The sequence below is a fragment of the Cervus elaphus genome, chromosome 1, assembly GCF_910594005.1.
Source record: "Cervus elaphus chromosome 1, mCerEla1.1, whole genome shotgun sequence".
NCBI lineage: Eukaryota > Metazoa > Chordata > Mammalia > Artiodactyla > Cervidae > Cervus > Cervus elaphus.
The window spans coordinates 89866903-89884133 of record NC_057815.1 but is presented as its reverse complement, the minus strand read 5'-3'; the positions used below and the strand labels follow the sequence as shown (position 1 = coordinate 89884133).

Genomic DNA, 17231 nt, shown 5'->3' with positions numbered 1-17231 from the left:
GGGATTCATCTTTTGAATCCGAGCAGCAGATTCGCCGCCGAAACGCGGCCCAAGCTAATTTTTTTCAAGAGTCAGGACTTGTTGACGTAATCTCACTAGTCAAGAGCGGACGTAAAGAGAGGTAACATTATTCTCTTACCGCGGCTGCCGCCCGGATTAACCCTCAGGCTGCTTCTCCATATGGTGAATCTGCTGCCGAAACTTGAGAGTCCAGTGACTCGGCAGGAGAAGATGGCGACCGTGTGGGACGAAGCTGAGGTGCGCGCTGGGGAAGCCGGCGGTTCTGGAGCCCGGGCCACGGGGAGACCCCGCTAGCGGGAGGGGAGGCGGTGACTGCGGGGGTCAGGGTCGAGCCCGGTCCCGGGATTGGGGTCGCTTGGTCGCGACTCCATTCGGGTTTTTTTTCTTTTGGCGGATAGTGGGTTAATTGAGGCGAAGAGTTGGCTAAGTCACAGTGCTGAGTTAACTGCCTTGAATTTAAGAAGAAAAAATTATTTTTTTTTCACAGCAAGATGGAATCGGGGAGGAGGTTCTCAAGATGTCCACAGAAGAGATCATCCAGCGCACACGGCTGCTGGATAGTGAGATCAAGGTGGGCGGTGAAGCCCCCTCTCGCTGCCCGCGACCTCACACACAGGGCAGGCCCTGGTGCTCCCATCTTCCTCTCTCGCGTCATCTCCGGCCTCCCTCGGAGAGACGTGGGGACCGCGGTTTCCTCCTCAGACCAGAAAAAGAGGAAAGAAAGGGACGGGAGAGGGCCAGGGTGGTGGGAGACCAGGCGTGAGAGGGGGGATGGTCTGACTGCCGTTCCCAGCTTGGTCTGGGAAGTATTCCTCTTGAGAGTCTGTCTTGAAGTCCCCATGTTACAGATGAGCAAACTGAGGCTAAAAGAGTTTTGTTTTGTTTTTTACCGCGGTGAGGTATGGAGCCTGTAACGAAAGGCAGAACCTGAAACCTGTGTTTGCTCAACTCAAAGTCTGGCTCTTTTCCCTTGAATACAACTACTTCTTCTGGAGGTTTCCCAATGGGCCTCCTGTTTCGACCTTTGCTGGTTGTGGACCCAGTCAGGCTGAGCATTCAGAGAGCCTTTGACCTGAGTGAAGGGGTGGGTGCAGGAGGCTTCCTCCGGCAGCCTGGATAAGGCGCTCCAATTCAGTGGCCCTCAGATAAGCTGGGGTAAAGCTGAACATTTCACCCTCACCTTCCATTCACCCTCACCCCAGATCATGAAGAGCGAAGTGTTGCGAGTCACCCACGAACTCCAGGCCATGAAGGACAAGATCAAAGAGAACAGCGAGAAAATCAAAGTGAACAAGACCCTGCCGTACCTCGTCTCCAACGTCATCGAGGTGTGTGTGTATGTGGAGGGGAAGAGGGGTCACTGGGGCTTGGAGACAGCCTGCCACTGGGGAGAGAGTGGGTAGGCCTTTTGAGGCCTAAATTGCATGCAGGATCTAAACCTCTTAGGTTCTCCTCCCCAGTGTAAGTTTTTAGGGGAATATTCAGGCGTGAAAAGGCATCGGAAGCTTCATGTTTCTTTTTCTACTGGGTGTTTTTCCTTGGGGGGTAGACGGGCACCTTTGCTGGGCTCAGGGTTAGGCTGGGGGGTGAGGTAGGGATCGCGAGCCCTGGGAGTGCTGAGGTTGTCTAGGCCTCAGAAGTGCTGGGTTCTGCAGAGTACAGGGGAGCTGAGCAAAGCCTCTGGATCTGAGCTTCTTTCTTTCCCAGCTTCTAGATGTTGATCCCAACGACCAAGAGGAAGACGGTGCGAACATCGATTTAGACTCCCAGAGGAAGGGCAAGTGTGCAGTGATCAAAACCTCTACACGGCAGGTGAGGCTGGCTCAGCAAGGGCTGCAGAGGATGAGAGGGGGATGCGGGACAGGACTCGGGAGCCTCCCTGAGGGCTGACTGAGGCTGCACCTGGAATCCTTCTGCAGACCTACTTCCTGCCTGTGATTGGCTTGGTGGATGCCGAAAAGCTGAAGCCGGGAGACTTGGTGGTGAGTGGTGTCCCTGAGCCCGGGCGGGCCTTTTCCAGCGAGGTTCCCCCTACTGCTGAGCTGAGCCCCTGCCCCCAGCCCAGGTCACTGTGGGTTCTGAACGTTTGCGGAGCTGCCCGCCGTTTGATTCTTGTGTTGCCCGGTCCTGAGGCTCTCCTTTCATTCTATGGACACCTGTCCCCCAGTCACTTGGGTAGGCCTTGAGGTGGGACAGAGCTGAGGTTTTCATGTTGTGTCCCCAGGGTGTGAACAAAGACTCCTATTTGATCCTGGAGACCCTGCCCACAGAGTACGACTCGCGGGTGAAGGCCATGGAGGTGGACGAGAGGCCTACGGAGCAGTACAGTGACATTGGGGGCCTGGATAAGCAGATTCAGGAGGTGAGGGGGGCCCGGCGCCTCACCAGCCTTTTGTGTTTCTCTGCTTCAGTGATCAGAGCACTTTTCCTCCGATGCCTCTTATCCTTGCAGCACTCAAGGGAGGCAGCTGGAACAGAGGCCATGGAACAGTTTAGGAGACCGAGCTCTGCAGAGTCTGAGTGACTTGCTTGGGATCTCAGACAGTTAGGGCCGGAGCCAGGACTGGAGCGCAGGCTCCTGTTCTTAGCCCGTCCTTCTGCCCTATCCTGCTATTCTGGGAGTCCACCGCCAGCCTTGGTGGGAGCGCGTGTTCTGTCCTCTGGATGTGGGGCAAGGAGACGGCAGTGTCCCTGAGTTGAGTAGGAGGGTTACAGATAGGGTTAGGCTGTGGGAGCCCACAGGGCTTCACTCTCCTCACCCAGGTCTTCTTCCTGGCAGCTAGTGGAGGCCATCGTCCTGCCAATGAACCACAAGGAGAAGTTTGAGAACTTAGGGATCCAGCCCCCAAAGGGGGTGCTGATGTACGGGCCCCCAGGCACGGGGAAGACCCTGTTGGCCCGGGCCTGTGCTGCGCAGACCAAGGTGAGTGCCTTGGGAAGGATGGGGGGAGACGGGCAGGAGCTGAAACTCGGCCGGGTGGGCTTGAGTCAAAGGGGCCTCTCGTTGTGCCTTTGTCCTGATTCTGTCACCCCCACCCCAGGCCACCTTCCTGAAGCTGGCCGGCCCCCAGCTGGTGCAGATGTTCATTGGGGACGGTGCCAAGCTAGTCCGGGACGCCTTTGCGCTGGCCAAGGAGAAAGCGCCGTCCATCATCTTCATTGATGAGCTGGACGCCATCGGCACCAAGCGGTAAGGGGCGTGGGGTGCCAGCAGGCTGGTTGCTCTGGATGCCCACACTCCCACCCTGCTCGCCCTGGGATGGTGGCGGCTCTCTGCATGTGCTTGTACTTCTTCATCCTCTTCTGACTCACCTCCCTGCTTCGTTTCTTCCCCGCACCATCCTTTCTCCTCACAGCTGCCAGCAGGTTCCTCCCGAAGCATCACTCACCGGCTCCCACAGCCCCTCGGGCAGGCAGAGCCTGCTTTCCCCTTCTGGGCCTCCCCACTGCTCCCTGGCATACACGCTGGGCTCGCCATGGCCTGCAGGGCCCCCGTGTGGTGCCCCTGCTCCCCTCCCTCCCCACCCCATCCCTGCCCTTGCCTCCCCGGCCCCCGCCGGGCTTACTCCAGACAGCCCCACGGTTTGCAGGCCCACTCATTGGCAGAGATTTGCCACCTGCTCTTTTCTCTCTGGAATGTGCTTTTCCTTCTTCCCTGATCTCCGCTGGTTGGTTGCCCAGTGATGTGTTTTCAGCCTTTGGATCTCAGCCTGAGGGACAGTTCCTCAGGGACAGCTGCCTGGGTCCCCTGTTCCATGCCAAGTCTGGGCCAGATCTCTGTATTTCTTCTGACTTTTGGCTCAGTTTGTGATGGCACCTTCATCAGGGGCGCAGGCCAGCCAGTGGGTTTTGCTCACTGTTTTGTCCTCACTTTGGCACCTGAGCCCAGAAGCCTCTCATCTCTGACACCATTTCTGTGCTGGTCCCTGGGCTGGGCGAGACTTCTCTCTGCCCCGGGATGGGTTGGGTTGGGCTTCTGTTGGTGGAGCAGGGGAGGGCGCCCCCCGAGCTGCGGTCTCACCAGTGTCTCCTTCGGGGCCCAGCTTCGACAGTGAGAAGGCCGGGGACCGGGAGGTGCAGAGGACGATGCTGGAGCTGCTGAACCAGCTGGACGGCTTCCAGCCCAACACCCAAGTGAAGGTGAGCGTTGGCATCACTTCACAGGGGAAGAAGTGGGGCCGAGAGGTCAGGGGATCTTCTGTTGTCTCAGTGGCGCAGCTTGAGTTAGAATTAGAGGCGGTCTTGAACATCCCCTGCCGTCTCCCCTGAGCCGGGCTGCCTCCTTGCCTGTCTCCGAAGCTGCCTCCTCCTTCAAGTGGCCGCGTCTCCTCCTCAGGTCATCGCAGCCACCAACAGGGTGGACATCCTGGATCCCGCCCTGCTCCGCTCCGGCCGGCTGGACCGCAAGATCGAGTTCCCCATGCCCAACGAGGAGGCCCGGGCCAGAATCATGCAGATCCACTCCCGGAAGATGAACGTCAGGTGGGTCAAGTCACGCGCGAGGCGCTGAGACGTCCTCTTAGGACTGAACTTCCCTGGGCTTCCTCTCTCCCTCCACCTCCCGTTCACACGTTGCTGTCCCCGCGGCGGTCTCCGTTTCTCCCAGGCGCCCGACCTGATGCAGAACCTTACTGGGGCCTGGGATCCTCAGAGTTCCCCTGCACACACCCCCTCCCCCGGGACTGCAAAGTGTGCCGGCCCGGGCCGGTTCCTGGCCTCCCCCACCCCAGCAGGTAAACACAGCCCAGCCTGGCCCAGGGGAACCCTGCCAGGGGCCAGGCAGACCTGGGTCCAGATCTGTGTGACCATCTGCAGGTGGCATAAGCCTGGGTTTCCTTCCTGGGACTTGGGGGTGAGTGCCTCAACCTCACGGGGCTGTGACCATGTCTGGTGCAGCACTCGGCGCAGGAGGGGAGTCAGCGAAGGGCTGTGCTGGGTCAGGGCCCACGCCGCCTGAGACAGACAGATCGCTGTCTTCTGTCTGCACAACCTCCTGCTCCCCCGGTCTGTGTCCCGGAGTCCAGGTGCATCTCGAAGGCTGGAGACACTAGAAATAACTTGGTCTAACCTACTCTGACCTCTCTCCCTCCCTCCCTCCCGCCTCTCCCTGCCCTGTGCAGCGGAGGGAAGAGGCACGGTGGGGATGGGACTTGCCTATGATCTGGGCAAGTCGACCTCACTGCCTGAGGGAACGTGTCAGGGACAGCTGCTCTTCCTGCCCCCTCCCCGAAAGTCAGTGAGTCTCCCCCTACCTCCCCATAGTCCTGACGTGAACTATGAGGAGCTGGCCCGCTGTACGGATGACTTCAACGGGGCCCAGTGCAAGGCGGTGTGTGTGGAGGCGGTGAGTGTGGGCGCTTCATGCCACCGCCCTGCTCAGGCTGGTGGAGGTGGCCAAGGGAGGGGCTGAGATGGTGGAGGCCTCCGGGAGCTGGACTGGGGTGTGGGGAGGTACCTGAGAGCCTGTCTGTCTGTCCTGGGGGCTGGGACGTGGGGAGAGACCCGAGAGCCTGTCTGTCTGTCCTGGGGGCTGGGGCGTGGGGAGAGACCCGAGAGCCTGTCTGTCTGTCTGGGCACAGGGCATGATCGCGCTGCGCAGAGGTGCCACGGAGCTCACACATGAGGACTACATGGAGGGCATCCTGGAGGTCCAGGCCAAGAAGAAGGCCAATCTGCAATACTACGCCTAGGGAGCCTCCTCCGGGGAACACTCGCAATAAAGGATGGTTTCCGGTCCCTGCCGCCGGTCTGTCTCGCCTTCCCCGGGCCTTGGGTGGAGGAGTCGGGGTGTATGCCGGAGGCCCTTGCCCCGGTGCTGCTGCTGGAAACCCGAGCGAGCCATGGGCCTCAGACCAGTTGTCAGGGCGAGGCCCCCTGGCAGGGACGGGTGCGTGCCCAGCTGTTCCCTGGGGTCTTCTGGCCTCCAGACCCCTCTGACTGCCCACTCTCCACCCCACCTCTCAGTCTGAGCTTCTGAAAATTGTTAACCTGCAGCTCTCCCGAGGGGCCTACACAGAAGCCAAACTAGTGTTGCCCTTCCTTTTCAATTTTGGCGCTCTGGCCCTCGACCCTGCTTCCTGGTAAAGCCAGGCTCTGGGCCTTGGCTCCATGGGTCCTGGCTGCCAAGCCTTCTGTTTCTCTCCACGTCCCTGTTCGCTGTTGGCCCATTTCCTCCGGCTGAAAAAGGAGCTTCAAGCAAGGTCCGCTGAGAGCCCTTCTAGGCCTAACCCCGGTCACGCTGTGTCCTCTCCCACCCCGGTCCTGCCCCAGCCCCGTCCCTGTGACGCCCCATGTCTGGTCAGAGCCCTTTACCATCTTGCTGGTCTTCTCTGCCTGCCACCCTTGCAGCTCTGCCGCCTGAGAGCTGACCGGGCGGTTCACCGCTGGCTGAGGGCTCACCCTGGGCCACGTGGTTTGCGGGGCTCCTGCCTAGTTGTGTCTAGTTAATCTGAGCCACCAGTAGGGCAGCCCTGCTTTATGGATGCATCTGAGCAGCTGGGCCAAGACCACACGGCTCTTAGATGGCACGGCCAGGGTTCAAACCCGGGTCTGGGCCTGAAGCTACCGTGTTGTGGTTAGCAGGTTTGACTGTCCCCCTCCCCGCTCCACAAACGGCCTGTTAAAACAGCAACCCTTCGAGAACACCCCATTGGCTCTCAGTTGCACCCTGGCAAGAGCCCCTTACCCTTGTTTTCCCATCCCCTCGGAGGGGCCGTGCCCAAGATCCCAGCACTGCTGCTGACTGCCGGCCCCACCCCTGACCTCGGAGCCCCATCTGTAAATGGGACCTGGCTGCCTCCTGCAGCGGGCTGAGTGCAACTGCGCCTGGGGGGTGGCGGGGGCTGGGGGACAGCCCTGGGTTCCTTCGTGCCACCAGGCCTGGGCCCACCAGGCCCCGGCTGTCACAACCAGGTAGAGCAGGTCCCTTTTCACTGAAGATAGCTAGTCAGAGCCAGGCCCTCCCCGCCTAGGAGCCAGCCGACCTGGGCTTCACACCCTGAACCAGACCCTGTGATGCGGTGAAGATGTGCCCCCCCCGCCCCCGACAGCCTGCCAAAGGTGGGAGAGGAAGCGGGGGCTCCCCCCCGCCTTCTCCCAGGAAGCAGCTCCCTCCCATGCCTGATGCTGGCTTTACTCTCAGTGTTCACTGGAGAGGAGGGTGTGGTTTAGAATAAAGATCTCATTTTTCCTTTTTAACAAAAAATAATTCCATGGAGGCCAAACCTGGAGACGACACTGTGGGTGGAGCTCCCTTCTGCGGTGACGTTACTCAGGCCAGGCTGGGAAAAATCCCTTGGTTTGTAGGTCTGTGAGGACACCAGCCTTGGGGGTGATGTGGGCTATAATGACCTAGAACCAGGCTTTTATTGCATAAAAAGCTAACAACAGAACAAACCAGGGAAATGTGGAATGTACATACCCTGTTCTGAGAAGCACTCTTAAGAGTGCAGAGATGCGCAGAAGGGCTGGAAGGCGGGGATGACAGGCTGGGCAGCCTGCAGGAGCCAGGGCGCGCAGAGCAGCCACGCCGGCGGGGACGCGGGTGCCCGGCTCTCGTGTGCACAACACAGACGGCCAGTTTGTGTGTATTTATTTGCATCTTGTCTATACAACAGGTTATTTACAGATATAAACGAAACCACAGCAAAACTGCTGTAAAACCCTTCAGCCCCTCCTGACGCGACTCCTCCCGACGCCCACGGCCAAGCGGTGGGGCTGGAGCCTGGCTGTGGAGTGGGCCAGCTGAGTACCTGGGCGTCAGCCAAGGGAAATAGCTGGGGATTATGGCTTCAGCATTCTCCCAGAGCACATTCCTGAGCGCTGACAACGTGGAGCCCTCGCCACCCCCACCCAGCCCCACCAGCGGTGGGCCGGGGAAGGGGCCCGCGTTGGGGGGTGGGCGGCCACGGTTCTTCATCTTCCTGCCCCCAGCATGTCTGTCGGACCCCGAGCTGGCAGGAGCTCCCGAGCGGACGGGGAGGACGCTGGCCCGGGGCCGTGTGCTGCCCTGCTGGCTGCCGTTTGGCAGCTGGAGGTGGCAAGAGCTGCCGGTGCTGCCAGGAAGGCGGAGGCGGGGGAACAGGAGCCGGCCCAGGGCTGATGGGGAACAGGTCTTAGAAAGCATCTCCCAGCTCCACGCTGGGTGCAGTAGGACCGTCAGCGCCGAGTGGAGCCAGGGGTGAGGCACTCGCCTCTCCTCTCTTTGGCCTTGGAGCTGGTGAAGGAAGGACCAGGATGCAGGCCGAGAAAAGGTGCCCCAGCCTTGGTCCCTGGCTGCTCGGGGCCGGGTGCACGCGCCCAGGAGCTTACCCCCTCAGGCCAGGGCCCCCTGAGGCCTCGGCGGGGGCCAGCTTGGGGCTCTCGGCAGGCCTGGCTCCTTGGGCGGCTCACTCCTCCCGGCAGCGTGCAGAGGCCTCTGCTCGGGACCGGCGCTCCCGTGCCTCACTGCTGACTCCGGGGGTGCAAGACCACAGGGTGGCAGGGGGAGGAGACCGCAGTGGGCGGGCCGGGCGTCAGGGATCACAGTGTCGGCCTCGCACACACCTCTGGTCACATGTGCACACCACACGCACACCCCCCACCCTCTTGGGTTGGAGGCACACTCTCACTCACACACACGGTCACAGAGTGAATCCGAGTCTCTTATTGCTGTGCAGGGGAGGGGCGCCGGGGACGGTCACTCCACGAAGACGGAGAACAGCACCATCACCATGATGCCCGTGCAGAGCAGAAGCACCTGCTGCAGGGAGCGCCTGCGGGGGGAGAGGGCCGGGGCTCAGGCGGCCGCGCGGGCCGGCGGGCAGCGGGCAGGGGCCTGCCAACGGCAGGGCCGGCGGGCAGCTCACCACGGGTCGTCTTCTTCCAGGAGGTCGGGCAGCACGTTCACCAGGGCAATGTAGAGAAAGCCGCCGGAGGTGAAGGGCAGGATCCAGGCCACCGTCTCCTCTGCAGCAGGGGGAGGAGCCCTGACTGGCTGGGGGGGCCAGGCGGCCACGTGTACCGACCGCCACCCCCCGCTCCCCGCCGTGGGGCGGACCAGGGCAGAGCCGGGCTTGGATACCCGGGTCAGGGCGGCCGTGCCCTTCGGCCGGGGCCCCTCTGCGGACCGCCACCACCCCCATGCCCGTACCTACTCCCTTGGGGGACTGCGCGCAGATGGCAAAGCAGGCGCCCAGCAGGCCCCCCAGTGCCGTCGAGAGCTGCAGCTTGGCTGCGCTCCATCGGTCAAAGCCGGCCCGGAGCAAGATGGCAAAGTCGCCCACCTGAGGGGAGGTCCAGACGATCACTCTGGGCCCCGGTGGGGCCAGATGCCCTGAGCATCAGGTGTGCACAGGTCCACTGAGCCCCCAGCAGCAGCCCCATCGCTGGGACCCCCGGCCCACATCCCCTCTGCTGGGCCCCCAGTCCCCAGAAGGCTGCAGCGTGCCTGCAATGGTGGTTGCAGCCTGAGTAGCCCCAGGTCTCTGGTGCAGCCCCCCAAGCCCCCATTGCTGGGCAGTCCCACCCAAAGTACCCCCCACCAGCTGCACACCCGCACGGCTGATCACGGTGAGCCTGTGGCACTCACCTCATGGGGGATCTCATGCAGGAGGATGGCCATGGTGGTCAGGAGCCCGATCTGCAGGGAGGGGAGTGTGTGTAGGGGGTCTGTGTTGAGGGCACCCACCTGCCCACTCATCCTACCAGTGTCTGCTCTGGGTCCCTGGCGGGACACCATTTGGCTACTAGAAATACAGCAGCGAATGGAACAGACCAGGAACCCGCCCTCAAGAAGCTAACCATCCTGGGTGGAGAGGCGAGGACTGCGTAAACACAGAAGGAGCCGTGTGACTACACACCGTGACAGGGGCCACGGGGACCGGAGGGACTGCGTGCCACGGGACACGGGGGGCCTGACTGAGACGAGGGGTCAGCAGAGGCCTCTCTGAGAAAGTGCTTTTGGAATGGAGGCCTGAGGATGAGAGCAGGAGAAAGAACACTCCAAGCAGAGGCAGCAGGGAGGAGGAAGCCACAGGTGGGGGGCGAGGTGGGCCAGCTCAAGGGCAGACAGCGCTCGGGGCCAAGCACAGAGGGCAGAGGGAGCCGAGTGGGGAGAAGCATCAGGAAGTAGGCAGGGGCCGAGTCTAGCAGCTTGGCTGAGGCCCGTGGTCCCAACGAGGACGGCTGGGATAAGGTGCCAGGTGCAGGGAGCGTGGCAGAGATGGACTGGAGGCCGCCTCTGGAGGCAGGGCCGCCTGGTCAATGTGGGCCCTGCACGCCCATCGCGATGGCCTACCCCCCGCCCCAGCCTCACTCACCTTCTTGCTCACAAGGAAGCTGGCGGCCACGGCCAGCCCGTGGGTGAAGTTGTCTATGGTGTTGGCCAGCAGGTTGAGATAGCCACTGACCTGGGTGAGGAGGGACAGGGTTGGGCTGAGCCAGGCAGGCGGGCCTGAGCCGGGCCGGCCACTCAGGGAGGGGCGGCTGTGGGACGGGGGGCCCCAAGCGGGCCACTCACTTTGATGTTCCGGACCACGGCGCTCAGGCCGGGCTCTGCAGCCGGCTGGGCCAGATAGTGGCCTCCATTGAGCGCGGCAGCAACTGCGGGGTCTTTGCTGGGGGCCTAGGGCCAGGAGAAGGGGGGAGAGGTGACATTAGATGCCCCCCACTTGGCCAGGGTAAACAAAGGGAGTGAGAGATGGAGGAGTCAGGGGACACCCCTTTTACCTGGCTGGACTGCGCTGCCCCACCAGCCGGGTGACCCCAGACCCAACAGTTCCTCTGCCTCCCACACTGCTGTCACTGGCATCTACGGGGACCAGTCACGGCCGGGGCTGGGGCCCAGATCCTTCCAGACAAGCTGGCCCAGCCTCCCAGAGCTCCCAGGAAAGGGCCAAGAGACCCTCTTTTTTTAGGGCTTGACTCAAAACCTGAATATTCAATGCAAGGGCTATTGCTGAAGCTGAAACTGCAATACTTTGGCCACCTGAGGCGAAGAACTGACTCACTGGAAAAGACCCTGATGCTGGGAAAGACTGAGGGTGGGAGAAGAAAGGGACAACAGAGGATGAGATGGCTGGATGGCATCACTGACTCAATGGACATGGGTTTGAGTAAACTCCGGGAGTGGTGATGGACAGGGAGGCCTGGCGTGCTGCAGTCCACGGGGTTGCGAAGAGTCAGACCCGACTGAAGGACTGAACTGAACTGAACTGACTTAAAACCTGGGCCTGCAGGCCCTAGCACCACCACAGAACGAAGGCTGACCTGTGTGGGCTCTGGGGTTTGGGGCTCACCTGGCTGGTCTCCTCCTTCCCCTTGCTGTCCAAGAACAACTTCTCCAACACCAGGAAGGTCAGGAAGCCAGCAATGACCCACAGTCCCAGCTGCTGTTGCTGCTGCAAGCTCTGCCCCTCACCACCTGCAGGGGGCAGCACTGACAAGCCAGGCCCAGCCAGGGCACAGATTGGGGGTGGGGAGCCCCCCATTGGAACTGGGGCACAGGGACCGTGACAGATGTCCAGGAACCCCTCTCCCAGTCATTCTGCAGGCCTGGGCACCAGCTCCCACCCACCGCCACCACCCTCCTGGCCCCCCAGCCTGTGGCCTCACTCACCAGAGCTGGCACTGTTCGTGTAGGCCCACGCCTCGGGGAGCAGGTGGAGAAACACGTTGCCCAGAAGTCCCCCCAAGGCAAAGCTGAGCAGCTGTTTCAGGCGCCGTGCCCCAGCTATAAGGCAGAGATGCGGGACCTGGGAACCAAGGCCAGAGTCCCTGGCCTGACCCCTTCCCCACCCAGCTTACTGGGCTCCTAGTGTGATCTCAACCAGACTGCAGATCTCTGGAAGGCTGCATGTGGGCTGCTGGCCTTCCCGGGCCCCCCAGCCTCCAGTCTCAATAGGGGCTGGTGTTCAGCAAGAATTCAGCGCGTCCTCCAGGATGCCCGTGAAGCCACTACTGCTCCAGGGCTAAGAGACCGGACAGGTCCCGGCTCCCAAAGCCAGCAGCTGGTAAGTCTGGGCAGATTACTTCCAGGACTCAGTTTCATCATCTGTAACGTAGGGACAATTGTATCTACCTGACAGTGACTGATCTTGAGGAAATTAAATGACAACACGTCCAGGAAATGCTTATTAAAGAGGAGTTTTTCTCTTCTCAGCCACTGGTACTCTCAGCAAAGTGGCAGAGATCTGACAACTTGTGCAGACTTAGAATATCCAGAGTTGGAAGTGCCCTAAGGGGGCCATCTCGAAACCCTTGGTCCAACAGACAAACCGAGGCCCAGAGGGAAAAGGTGGCTTGGTGGCGGGGGTGGGGGGGGGTATGATCCCAGGGTAGCTACTGCTTCCAGGCTGTGCAACCTTGGGCTCCTCGAGAACTTCTCTGTGCCTGTGCGTCCCCGTTTGTAAAGTGGAGCTAACAATCCAAGTCCTCCCTAGGCTGACCCCACAGGGATGCTATGAGAGGGGCAGCAGCTCCGGGCCTGAAGAGGGCTGTGTTCACAGCTGCGATGCCAGCCCTCAGCCCAGTGTCCGGCATGGCTGCGTGCCTCACCGTCTGCTGAATGAACAGTTCCTAAGCCTGGCAGGCAGCACAAGTCCCTGGGGAACCCTCGCTTCAAAGCTTCCCAGGGCTGGTCCAGAACTTCTGTGTCATTGTCCTGGCTGGGGGCGACAGGCACCTGCATCTTTAGGGCTCCCCATCTGACCCTGTTTATCTTTCATCACAGAATGTCACTGTGGACACGCGCACACCGTAGGAAGGGGAAGCCAAGGAAAGCCCTCTGCCATGCCTGCGCCCATCTCCCAGGTGCCCTCCCCAGAGGAGGCGGGCTGCCGGCCTCTCTGTGTTCCAGGGAAGGCCGCCCTGGGGGCTCTGGGTCTGAGCACCCTTTTGCACGCGGAACGGGGCCGAAGTGAGAGGCAGCGCTTTGTACGGGGCACTGGCTGGTGCACATGGAGCCCGTTCCCAGTGCTGGGCAGTCTTCTTTTTTTTCCATGTTAACAGGTTAATTGATGTGGTGTGCTCCATGGCCCACCTTGGGCCCACCACCCCCATCCTTGGAGGGGTCGCCGTGGCACCACCTGCCACGCGAAGCCAGCCTTGCTGCTGCTGGAGCCCGGGACGTGAGCCTGCATACTCCATGCCTAAGCATGGTTGAGACAGCAAGGAAACTCTGGCCAGAGGCAACGCCTAGTCCCGCTGCTCATCAGGTCTGTGTATGGCGTTTCGTGTATCACCCCAGAGGTATAACATCAAGACGGGCTGAGTAGCAACCGTCTTCTCCTGCATCATCCCACCCACCCCACCAGTACCAGCACCCCACGTCTCAGTAAGATCCCAAACCCACTCCTCACTCGCTAAATATGGTACAAGGTGACACTCAGGGGAGGCAGGTCTACTTGTGTTCAAGAACCCCCCCTCCCAGGTCTGGAAGCCAGGATGGATGATATCCCCCAGGCTGTTCAGTGGCTGGGCAGTCTTCCAAGCGCTTTACCAGTATTAGTTCATTTAATCATCACAGTAACATCTATGAAGCAGATAACTGTTATTCTCCCTGTTTTTAAGGTTGGGACCTTGAGGCAGAGCGAAGTTAAGGAACTCACCCTGTACCACCCAACCGGTAAGTGGCAGAGCCAAGCTCTGAACCCCAGGCAGCCTGGCGTCCTATTTCCAGCCTTGCCTCTCGCTTCGCAGTGAATGTTCGCTGACGTTCGTCTTTCAGGATAAACAGGTGCACAAACGGATGAGCAAATGAGCACAGCGCACCCTGGCTCACGGGACCGCGGGGAAGAACTGTACTCGGTCCAGCCCTCTATCTCAGACACGCTGCCGCCTGGGACGAGACCCGGCTCTCCCAGCAAGGGCAGCGGCATGGTTCCCCGGTCACCTGCCGCCCCCAGGTGCCGGAGGGGCCATCACCCACCTTCTGAGCGCAGCGTGGTCCCCATCTCCAAGGGAATGACGAGCAGCGGGAAGACCCCGCTGAGCCCCACCATGAGCGAGCCCAGGAGGGAGCAGATCCACGTCTCCAGCCTCTCGCCACTCAGCAGGGCCCCCCAGGACTCACTCTCCTTATTGTCCAGGCGACAGGCTGCCGCCGCCCCCCGGCTCCGGAGGGCCTGCTGGGAGCCCCCAGCCCCTCCCAGGAGCTCCAGGGCGAGGGCAGCAAGGAAGAGGAGCCTCTGTCCCGCCATGCCGGGGCAGGGACATCCAGGCATGCCACGTGCTGAAAGACACACAAAGGCCGCTTATGTGAGCGGCCACCCTTGGCCGTGCACCTGCTTAGAAGACATGGCACCTGGACCTTCCCCGCGCTCCCGGCGGCCACAGCGCCCACCCTCCTGCCCGCCTCCCCCAGGGCCTCCGAGGACCCCTGTGAGGGGTGCATAGAGCAACGGGGCTCTGTTCCTCCACACCCCACTTCCAAGGACCACACATTTCTTTTTTTCCTTGGGAGCCATTTCCAGACTTTATGTCAGCCTGTCCGCCTAAGGCTAAACTTTCCTTAATGACAGGGTGAGGCGCTGGCTGGGTTCCCTTCAGCCACCGGCAGGCGCGCCCCATCAGGGTGTCTGGCCGCCAGGGGAGAAAGCTTGGCTGCCAGGATGCGCCCCAGTGAGGACACCCCCAGGGGTGGCGGCCGGCACTGTCTAGATTGACGGGATGAGCTTAGGAAGTGCAGATGGCGGGAGCCAAGCAGCTGGACTAGGTCAAGATCATCAGGGCTTCTTCCTAGGAAATGAGTCTAATATCCTGGGGCCCGGAGACAGACAGGAGGTGAGACTGGAGAGGCTCCTTCAGTGACGAGCAGCCTCCCAGATGCACATCCAAGACCCACCCTTAACTTTGTGCTCCACGCTTACAGCTGCTTGGCTTGCAGTGCTGTGTGCTTAGTCGCTCAGCCCTGTCGACTCTTTGCGACCCCGTGGACTGTGGCCCGCCAGGCTCCTCGGTCCATGGGGATGCTCCAGGCAAGAAGACTGGAGTGGGCTGCCGAACCCTCCTCGCCTGACTGCGGACAAGTCCCTACAGCCCTTCTCTGAGCCCTTAGTCGCCTGCTCCGAGGGAGATCAGTATGGCCTCCCTCCCTTGGTCATGAGGGTGAGATGAGTTTGCCCGTCAGGTGAGTCTGCCTAGCATGCTGAAGGCACAGACAGCCCTCCTCACGTTAAGGGAGCACCCGGCGGGCAGATCACAGGACCTGGATGTGAGTCAACCAAGAGGGAAGTTCAACCTGGGAACTCAGGCATGAGGTTTAAATGTGGTCTGCCCAGCCTCCGGCTGGCTGTGACCTTGAGCCGGTGATGTCCTTGCCTCAGTTTCCTCATTTGCTGATGGAGGTGGGAGGGAGGGAAAGCAGCTGGAAGAGACGCTGGGGTCTGGGATCTCCAGGCCTTAAGGGGACCCTGATGAAACCCACTGGGCTCCACTGGGGACCAAAGGCGGGACTGCGGCCAGGAGGCCGGGCTTGGGAGGTAGAGGCGGGTCACGGTTAAAGGTGAGGGGGCCCCAAGTGTGGAACAGGAGATGGGGGGTACCAAGAGAGTCAGAGAGGAAGAGGGAAGGGGGTAAGCAAGAGCGGCAGAGTGAAGAGGGGGAGAGCCAAAGACCAATGCGGAGCCGGGAGAGAGGGGGAAGACGCGTGGGGAGACAGGAGAAGAGCCCAAGGAAGTTTTAGCTCCCGGGCGAGAGGCCCAGGTCTGACCTGGACAAGGGGATCGGCAGAGTCCGTCCCGTCCGGGGCTCGGGCCCCGGGCGTCGGGCAGTCACTCACCGTGCGGCGGTGGCGGCGGCGCTCCAGGCGGCCCCGGCCATCCAGCTGCGGCACCGCGCCCCGCCCCGGCTCTGCCCCGCCCGGCCCGGCCCGGCGCCCCCCTCCACCCGAGCCCGGAGCCGCCCCCAGCGCGCGGCCACGTCACAAGGGACCTGTCCGGAACCCGGCGCGCCGCGCGCCGCGGGGTCGCGGGGGGAGCGGCGGTAGAGGGGCGCGCTTCCGCCTCGAGGCTATGGGGGACCCAGGAGGCTGGCGCACTTCCGCTCGGGCCGGACCCGGGACGGCGGCGGGGAGTGTCGGGCGGAAGTGGGAGCCCTGTGGGCACCCGGCTCGGCCTGGCAGCGCGAGGGCGGAGGCAGCGGCCCCCGCAGGGACCGCGAGTGGCCAGGGGACTTGGGCTTGCGGGGCCCGGCCGCCGCTTCCTCTCTAGGGCGGCGGTGCCGGCCGCGGCCGCACGGGGGCGCGCTCGGCCGCCGGACGGCGCCGCCCCAGGACGGGGTCTGGGTGTGCGGGGCGGGGGACGACTGCCGCGCGCTCCCGCTCTGAGTCAGCCGGGCCTGGCTCCTCCATGAGCCAGGGAAAGGGGAAGTGTCTGCCACAGGGAGGGGCCTAGCCCCGGGAACCTCAGAAGAGGGAATTTTATTCTTACTCATCGAATTATTTTTATGCTTTGGTTTTTCACTGGGAACCTCAAGCCTTTTGTCTCCAGGGCTTGTAACCCTTTGGAGTCCAATGCACGGTGGCCCGACGTTGCTGCCCGGTAAACGCCAAACCTTGGGGAGCAGAGACTCTGTGCTTCCCTCACTTTAGACGAAGGCAGCAAACAGTAGCATCATTATTGTGATTATAACTGCAGTTTAACTGAACATCTACGATGTGCCATTCACTCTGCTCGTACTGTCTTCACTGAATCCTCGGGTCTGTCCCACTAAGGTGGGGGAATGTTACCCCAGGGTCGCACAAATGGCAGAAGCCCGATTCAAACCTGGGTGTCCCTGGACCCAGAGCATGTGAGAGCACCTCTCTCTTGCAGGACCATGGGACTCCGGTTTGGCATTTCCACTTATGCACTCTTCTTGAGGAATCAGCCAGGACCATATAATACTAGGAAGGGGCACTTGGGTGCTCCCTTGGGTAGAGATTGTGAGCGGGTTGGGCGTCTCCGAGCCTCTGACCCTCTTCTACTCCTGTGGTGGGTCCTTCATCCGTCATGTGTCACTCTCCGTTATAGGGGGCTCCGACAGCACAGGGCTGTCACGGGCTACACCAGTTGCCCTATTCCACCTCACTGGCCCACGTTTGCCCTTCTTAAGCCCCCAACTACACAGCGGATCGGCTTTCCTCCGAAACTCCTGTGTGCCTCATCCACCAGGCCCTTAGGTCTGCTGGGGCGCCCTCCTGTTCTGCTTCCAGAGTTCTGAAGTGGAAGCCCCAAGTTACTTACTTTGTGAAG

General features: G+C 61.5%; 2 protein-coding genes across 5 annotated transcripts; one reads left to right on the top strand and one right to left on the bottom strand.

The window, feature by feature from the left end:
* PSMC3 (proteasome 26S subunit, ATPase 3) lies at nucleotides 1–5757 on the top strand. The gene is made up of 12 exons (XM_043911609.1): nucleotides 1–258; nucleotides 509–592; nucleotides 1224–1349; nucleotides 1729–1833; nucleotides 1941–2003; nucleotides 2246–2383; nucleotides 2801–2944; nucleotides 3063–3211; nucleotides 4065–4161; nucleotides 4358–4503; nucleotides 5284–5365; nucleotides 5601–5757. Exons 1-12 carry the CDS (start codon nucleotides 181–183, stop codon nucleotides 5709–5711), a joined length of 1323 nt encoding a protein of 440 aa, XP_043767544.1. The 5' UTR covers nucleotides 1–180; the 3' UTR covers nucleotides 5712–5757.
* Nucleotides 5758–7595: 1838 nt separating this feature from the next.
* SLC39A13 (solute carrier family 39 member 13) lies at nucleotides 7596–16021 on the bottom strand. Of its 4 annotated transcripts, none has more exons than XM_043911621.1 (10): nucleotides 15779–16011; nucleotides 13928–14230; nucleotides 11618–11731; nucleotides 11298–11422; nucleotides 10520–10624; nucleotides 10320–10409; nucleotides 9590–9640; nucleotides 9152–9284; nucleotides 8868–8967; nucleotides 7596–8774 (listed from the first exon to the last, which is right to left on the bottom strand). In XM_043911621.1, exons 2-10 carry the CDS (start codon nucleotides 14220–14222, stop codon nucleotides 8699–8701), a joined length of 1089 nt encoding a protein of 362 aa, XP_043767556.1. In that variant the 5' UTR covers nucleotides 14223–14230; nucleotides 15779–16011; the 3' UTR covers nucleotides 7596–8698. The 4 variants fall into 4 exon arrangements, with proteins under 4 accessions (XP_043767556.1, XP_043767565.1, XP_043767574.1 ...); XM_043911639.1 differs by having other exon boundaries at nucleotides 8633–8774; nucleotides 9156–9284; nucleotides 15779–16017; XM_043911630.1 differs by lacking the exon at nucleotides 10520–10624 and having other exon boundaries at nucleotides 15779–16016.
* Nucleotides 16022–17231: the final 1210 nt, after the last annotated feature.

Coding starts and splice junctions, on each gene's coding strand:
- PSMC3 (XM_043911609.1), top strand. CDS start 181: ATGGTGAATCTGCTGCCGAAACTTGAGAGTCCAGTGACTCGGCAGGAG. Junction 1,834..1,940: donor TCAAAACCTCTACACGGCAG/GTGAGGCTGGCT, acceptor ATCCTTCTGCAG/ACCTACTTCCTGCCTGTGAT. Junction 4,504..5,283: donor TCCCGGAAGATGAACGTCAG/GTGGGTCAAGTC, acceptor ACCTCCCCATAG/TCCTGACGTGAACTATGAGG.
- SLC39A13 (XM_043911621.1), bottom strand. CDS start 14,222: ATGCCTGGATGTCCCTGCCCCGGCATGGCGGGACAGAGGCTCCTCTTC. Junction 9,285..9,589: donor TGCATGAGATCCCCCATGAG/GTGAGTGCCACA, acceptor ACCTCCCCTCAG/GTGGGCGACTTTGCCATCTT. Junction 8,775..8,867: donor CTGGAAGAAGACGACCCGTG/GTGAGCTGCCCG, acceptor CTCCCCCCGCAG/GCGCTCCCTGCAGCAGGTGC.